We start from the raw sequence: 7611 nt of genomic DNA on the forward strand, positions 1-7611 counted from the left end.
CTGAGTTCCAGGGTCTGTACACTGGCTGCCCATTATAAGGAGCTCCGACCATCCCTGTCCTGAGTTCCAGGGTCTGTACACTGGCTGCCCATTATGAGGAGCTCCGACTATCCCTGTCTTGAGTTCCCAGGTCTGTACACTGGCTGTGCCAAATATGAGGAGCTCCCACCATGCCTGCCCTGAGTTTCCAGGTCTGTACACTGGCTGTGCCCAATATGAGTAGCTCCCTATATCTCTGCTGGATTGTATTGTTTTATATTATGGAGCAGAAGGATCTGGGACAGCCAAAGCCCCCAGTTGGACAGGAGCAGTTTGGAATTTTGACAGAGAGGTCTCGCTGCTGGAGTTTTCAAGACCTATATAAAGTGGGACCAGTCCTACCAGGTCTGTCTGGTCTATGTTCAGACTGGCGGTGAGGTTGCAGTGCAGTTAAGGCTTCTTCATGTCAGTAAACAGCATCCCATTAGCTTGTTATTGAAGAACAAAGGAGGAACCAGGAAAGGCAAATATAAAAATTCAACTTCAGTTTTGAAGTTAACCTCCAAATACAGAATTTAATATTTACAGTAAAAGATTTGACAATGTGGAATATTCTTCTCTGAAATATCACTTTGTGCCTTTATTTATAACAGAGGAGCATTCACAGATATGTTCCATCTCTCCTCACAGATTCTGGGCTTCCGTGGAGCCGTATTGTGCTGACATAACTACAGAAGAGATCAAAGTGCTGGAAGACCTCCTGAAGACTCCAGAGGATGAGGCCGACTATTACAAAGTAAGATTGTGTAAAACGGTCATATGGCACAGGCTAGGATAAAAGCTTTTCTGTTTTTGGTTACAGCCACCAATAATTGTCCCATCCCCTTTTAGATTCCTCCTCTGGGGAAGCACTACTCCCAGCGGTGGGCCCAGGAGGATCTGCAAGAAGAACAGAAAGATGGAGCCAGAGCTTCCATGGCAGCTGACAAGAAGAAAGGGGCCCTGGGGCCACTCAATGAACTGGACTCCAAAGGTAACCATGGCCTAATGTGCAGAGTTTTGGGACAGGTGCTATAGCTGGGTTTGACTTGAGGTGAATTCTAATATTACAGGTAGCACCCAATCACTGCAATGATATGTACTGTTTTATTGGTGCAAAATTAGGCACTGCATCTGCCTCCAATACATTGATACACTGTTACTGCCTCCGTGGGGGGTAACTGTATACCTGGTAGTTAAATATAAAGCAGAGGGTACACCTGGCTCATTTCCAGCCATATAATGGCATTTGTAAAAAATGTAGGCCATAAATATGGCAACACCTGGTCCACTCTGCTACTGGTCTTTGTGTTTTTTTTGTTTGTTTTTTTCCTTGGACAGCATGTATAATTTGCAAAACACAATATAAATTCCAGGTTTCTCTGCAGCCCATTTTAGCAGGGTGCATCACCCGGCACTTTTCAGTAACCACCCAGCTGTTTTTAGGTGGGTACTGAAGCACTGGGTCACAATACTGGGGCCACCACCCACCTACAGCTTCCTCCCACCCAGCTTAAAAACATTTCTGGGGAGAATACCAAATTCTGTGTTGCAGTCCAGTGATTTTGCTTAGGCTGAGATGTCATCATTCTTTTGCAGGCAACAGAAAGCATTTCCTAACCTCCTCCCCCAGCAGGGGATCTTCTATGTTAAGCAGAGGTGTCACTAGGACAGGAAGTAAAGGAAATGGACTATGATAGATATAACAATATACCATATTATTATATCTTGTGTGTTTTTTAGATGTCGACTCACTGCTGAAGAAATCAGAATCCCAGCATGACCAACCTGAGGATGGCTGCCCGTTTGGTCACCTGACACAGCGGCTGTTGCAAGCTCTTGTGGAGGTAGATGATCATTGTGTTTTGATCTTCCTAACTGATCCCTTGACATTTAGCATGATCAATAAAATCATTGCAGCTTTTCCAAAGTCCATTGCCTTACTCAGTGGGTCTGACTTATTAAAGCTCTCCAAGGCTGGAGAGGATACACTTTCATCAGTGAAGCTGGGTAATCCAGGAATGGATCTGGTCCAGGATTAAAACATTTGCTAGCAAAAAACAAATGACTTTAGGAAATCTGTTCCAGGTTTGCTGGATCACCAAGGTTTACTGATGAAAGTGTATCCTCCCCAGCCTTGAAGAGCTTTCATAATTCAGGCCCAGTGGCTTTACAGGAGGCTGCTTACCAAAAGGCGCTATTTATGCTCAAGTTAAACTATTCGTCAGTGAAGATCATCAGGACTGTTTGCCATTTGTAAGCCTGATTGTCCCTTAGAATTTGCACCACTTTATTTTGCCTATCCTGTTCCTTATTTTTACAAAATGACTAGCAGCCTGACCTCCCATTATATAGATCTACAGGTAGCATTTACCTTGAAAGTTGAGATCGCTATAGGCCACAATGGGGATCAGCAGTGTTTGTTTCAAGTACTTTCATCACCACTATAACAGAGGTGATCATCAGCTGTAATATAAGCTTATGAGACTTTTCCTTTTACTTTGGTGATTGGTTCCTCTGTTCAAGCCATTGGCGCTTCCAATCATCATTCTAGATTTCAGTAAGTGTGGCAGTCAAAGCACTGATTGCCTCTATATCAAATCTGATCACCTTTCTGAAAAACATTTTATAAATATATGTGTGCCATATAAATAAATACATACTTTTTTTTCAGGAAAATATCATTTCTCCCATGGAAGATTCCCCAATTCCTGAAAAGGAATCAGGAACAGATGGAGCTAGTACCTCACCCCGAAGTCAAATGAAACCTTTCAGGTATGTTCGAATATATTTGACATTAGACTAACCAATGCTGTTGGTGGGACGGCTGTGCCTGAGTTATAAACTGATATCTGGACCCAGATCTTAGATGGGATGGATTGGGATGATGACTTGTATGTGTGACATTTAATTTTAGATTATTAGGTGAACCTGAGCTTAGAAAGTGAAGATTTGCTGTGCAGTATTCTCCACAGCTTTAAGCTGGGTGGTGGCCTCTGTATTGTGACCAAACTTTTCAGTAACCACCCAAAAACAGCTGGATTGGTTACTGAAAAATGCCAGGTGGTGCACCCAGCTAAAAGGGACTGGGGAGAACACTGCTGTGGTATAGGGAACATCTAAAAACAATAATTGTGACTTTGTAATAGCCTGAAAAATGTACCCTTGTTGTTCCAGTTCACTTCCTGGCATGGCTGTGTCTAGGTACTCCTGTGAATATACCCTCATATCTTTTTTGTGCATTGTGGGATCTTGGGCACTGCTGGTCTCAAAACGTTTGGAATTAGGTTTGGTGCTCCTCACAGTTGTCTCTGCTGGAGGCTCTGACATGAGAAAGCAAAGCCCTGCCTCTAACAAGATGGCTACCTCCACATAGACACAGTGCAGAACAAGACATGGGTAATGCAGAAAGATCAGCTGCAGGGAGACCACTGACAAAACTAGTGATTAGTCCAGTCTTCTGACCTCAGCAAAGAGGTGTCTTGTGGCACTGGTCACATGAGAGTAGGAAGCCTGTGGGAGTGAGATAGGCTGGGTAAGCCTATTCTTCCAAACAAAAAAGGGTGTAGGGGGGAAGCCACCTGTAAATTAGGTTGGACCATAAAGTGCTCCATATGGCAATGTTACTGAGTGACATGACTGCTTTCCATTTCAGTGCTCCACATACCAAGTCTTTGGAGATCCGGATAAAGGAGGAGCTAATTGCCCAGGGATTGCTGGAGTCTGATGATCGGCCAGCTGAAGACTCTGAAGATGAAGTGTTGGCAGAGCTGAGAAAAAGGCAGGCCGAGCTGAAGGCTCTCAGTGCCCACAACCGGGCTAAGAAACTAGAGCTGCTGAGGTAAGCTGGTGCCAGGTTCTATATGTTCTAGTCTCATTACAGAACAAAAGCATTGGTTGATGTGGCTCTTCCATGAGGGAGGCATATCACAGAAAGTGGCCATCTTGACAATTCCAAAGTAGCTATGTTAATATATATTGTCTATATTAAAACCATTTAGTTAGAGACTGGTATATTGCTGAATGAGACCATATGAAAGCAGAGAACTGATTTGCAGTCACAATGTCTCTAATACAATTCTCAGTGACCTTCTTGTTCTCTTCTGACCTACAAAGCAGCCTCATCCCTCCAGGTTCTTTACTTACTGTCTCTCATACCTATACAGGTTGGCAAAGGAGGAGATGAATAAACAAGAGCTGAGGCACAGGGTGCGCATGGCCGACAACGAAGTCATGGACGCCTTCCGAAAAATCATGGCTGCCCGACAGAAGAAAAGAACCCCAACCAAGAAGGAGAAGGACCAGGCTTGGAAAGCTCTGAAAGAAAGGGAGAGCATCCTAAAACTTTTAGATGGATGAACCCAGGCCAATGAAAGGACTCCTATTTGTTGGATCACCGTTTTTAGGTCGTTTTAGACCTAACCTGCCCCTAAATATCTGGAAAAATGGTCATAAAATAACTCCAATCCAAGCCCCATTGGAGGCTAATGGCAAAAACTGTACAGTGGTCCTAAATGGCTGCATGTCTTTGGATGTGGTTATGATACAGGCTGACTATAACTGGCCAATTCCAGTGCTCGACTAGATTCCCGGCTATGAGATCTGCCTAATACAACCATACATGTGGTAAGATCTGGCCAGGGAACAACGGGAATGGGAATATCACAGCCCAGGTGTATTCTGGGTGTTGGATCGTGGTTATATGTTACCCGTTTCTAGTATTTGTGTTCTTGTGTCACTAGAAAGACTTTTTTTTTTTTTTTAAGTTCTTTTGATTGTTTCAATCTTGTGTTCATGGCCGTTTTTATTTTATTTTTTATTGAAGAAACGGAGATATTGCTAAAATAAAACATGACACAACAGTGACAGTTCACTCATGAGTTTTGTCCTGATGCTTCTGGAGCAGCAAACATGCAGCAAACATTTCTTTAGTTTTATACAGAGCGGTAAAGGTTAGAACCTTGTGAGGTCTTTACTGCTATCCTAGGCTTTATTAGAGGTTTACAGTTATGATGATGACAGTTTCAGCAAACAGAAAGTCAGGTAAAAACTGCCACATGCAGCATTATTAATGATGGGAACACTGTCACTGTTAGAAATGTTTCCTCATTTTGCCTGGGATTGCTGTGATTCACAAACACTGCTTAGTCTAAAAAGTCACACTCCAATATTTCATTGGACCTACTTTGGCTTTTTTATGTTACACATTCACCATGGTATCATTTTCATTTTGGTTTATGCACTGTCACAACATTTTATTTCCGTCCCAGAGTTGCATTAATTTTTCCCCAAGATCTTCTATTGGTGATGGAAGAGTTGCTGTGTAAAGTCTTCCTTCTGCTCATCCCAAGGATTCTCAATGAGTTATGGTCTATCGGGGTTTTTGTGGTCCACGTGTGAAAACAATGTGAATGCTTCCTGAAACTCTTGTTCACAGTTTAAATGAATCCTGGCATTGTCATCTTGGATTATGCTGTGCCATCAGGGAAGAAAAATATCTGTTAATGGAAAAACCTGATCATTCAGTATTTTCAGGGAGTCAGCTGACCTCAATTATTGGGCACAATATGCTGCTGATCCTAAACCTGACCAACGGGAGCAATCTCAGTTCATTGCACTGCCCCCACAGGTTCCCTAGATCAGGGGTCCCCAACCTCTAGTCTGCAGCTCTGGCCGGTGCACCCCCCCAGCAGAGTCAGGAGAAGGACCCCGCTTGAGGGGGCACACCGACCTGAACCGCGGAGCATGTCTCTTGACCTGCAATGGGAGAGTGAGTGGGTTCTAGCAACATGACGTCTCTCTGGGGGAAGTTTCTTCCCCTTTGAGTGACACAAGCACCCCAGTTCATGACATTGCCTATGCAGGCATCCCAGGTCATAACACTACCCTGATGGGTAGCCCAAATCAACACTGCCCTCCAATGTCACCACAGTTCATAATGTTGCCCCCACAGGAACCCCGCAAGCCTTTATTGGGCCAAGTATATGAATATATTTATATAAATACACACTCCAGGCAAAACAAATATAAATTTAAGAAGCATGTGTATTGTTAGCTGAAAAACAAACATGAAATAATTCCAGCACTTTGCCATTGTGTAGCAATTCCTTGTACTAAGGACAAGTCGCTGCCGCTCTCTTTCTTTGTGCAGAGTGACTGGTCCTGTATCTTCCCCTCTATAGTTCTCTGCAGGCAGCCCATGTTGAGTGGACCTGCTAGGTTAATCCCTTTGCACTCTGCACAAATTATTTGCAGGGTTGATGGTATTACTAATTTTCTGGGTTTGTGAAGGTACTTGGTGTACATGAAGTAGATTTATATTCTATATAGCTATTAAAATAAGCAGATTTGCGCCTAGTGTTCAGCTTTAAACATTTCCTAGGAGAAATATAGGAGCTGCCACTGTCGTCCTCCATCCTAATATGTCTGGCTCTTAAGCTAATTCACTGGCTCCAGGACTGACTGAGTCTCTGACCCAGATTAAAAAAGTCAGATACTTTCATCTGCGGGCTAGATTTGGGTTAGTGGCTTAACGTATTGAAGAGTCTTAGGGTGACAACCTGGTAACTAGCAAATGCACATAAAGTATTTTTAAAAGACCACACAGAGACTGATGTCACAATTCAGGCATCCCTGGCTTTATTATTGTTGTTTTTGTTGATCTGTTTTAATATACTTGGACGGACCCCCAGCTCTATCTAAAAAAAATATCCAGTTGTTACAACAATGGCACTTTGGATAGTGGATTTTGCAGACAGCACTTTTTTTATATATATATATATATATATATATATATATATATATAACATTTTCAGCAAGCACAGAATATACTTGATGTCCCAACCTTTTCACTTTCAGAGCTGAAAAACACATAAATCATTATATATGCTCCGTAATCTACTACTCACATCACCTGCCATATAATGAACAAAGGCAGATATGTATGATGTCCAGCTCAGGTAACAACTACGGCTCCCTCTATGGATAAAGTGGAATTAGCATTGCCAGCAAGGGGCAAAAGTATAGGGAGAATGGGGTCCAAAGCTAGATTTATGTCCCTCCGTCTTTCTAATCGTCACACACATTGAATTAGGCACAGAGATGTTACACCATTTGTACTAGCCTAAGTCACCAACTGACTACGTGCATTCTCCCTTGTGAAGTGATGGGGGGGGGGGTGCTCTCTCTCTCTCTGGTTTATTATAGGAGAATTAATGGGCCTGATTTAATAAAGCTCTCCAAGTTGGAGAAGATACATTTTCATCAGTGAAGCCGGGTGATCCAACTAACCTGGAATGGATTTGGTCCTAACAGATACCGTGTTTTCCCGATGATAAGGCATCCCCATCAAATAAGCCACCCCCTGATTTTTGCTCAAACAATTAATAAATTAATAAAGCACCCCTGCAAATAAGACATCCTCCAATACCTGATACTGTGTGCCTCTGCGTGACTCCTATATGCTGGCTGCAGTGCAGAGTGCAACTGAAAGTAACTTCAAAGGACAATCCCTGTCCTAACAGAGTCTGTTACCCGGCCGTAGAAGCCAAAAAAAAGTGAGTCAGTGATCAGAAGGGGACAATCAATGGCACA

The 7611-nt window shown here is 43.0% G+C and overlaps 1 protein-coding gene across 1 annotated transcript in view; it reads left to right on the top strand.

Annotated features, from left to right (window-relative positions):
- Positions 1-4891, top strand: part of TADA3 (transcriptional adaptor 3) — a 7682-nt gene extending 2791 nt beyond the window's left edge. Inside the window, exons 4-9 of the mRNA XM_072420670.1 lie at positions 670-775; positions 871-1012; positions 1762-1865; positions 2693-2793; positions 3674-3859; positions 4185-4891. Of these exons, the coding sequence (XP_072276771.1) occupies positions 670-775; positions 871-1012; positions 1762-1865; positions 2693-2793; positions 3674-3859; positions 4185-4377 (832 nt within the window). The 3' untranslated portion in view covers positions 4378-4891. The remainder of the gene's footprint in view (positions 1-669; positions 776-870; positions 1013-1761; positions 1866-2692; positions 2794-3673; positions 3860-4184) is intronic.
- Positions 4892-7611: the final 2720 nt, after the last annotated feature.

The sequence above is a fragment of the Pyxicephalus adspersus genome, chromosome 8, assembly GCF_032062135.1.
Source record: "Pyxicephalus adspersus chromosome 8, UCB_Pads_2.0, whole genome shotgun sequence".
Classification (NCBI taxonomy): domain Eukaryota; kingdom Metazoa; phylum Chordata; class Amphibia; order Anura; family Pyxicephalidae; genus Pyxicephalus; species Pyxicephalus adspersus.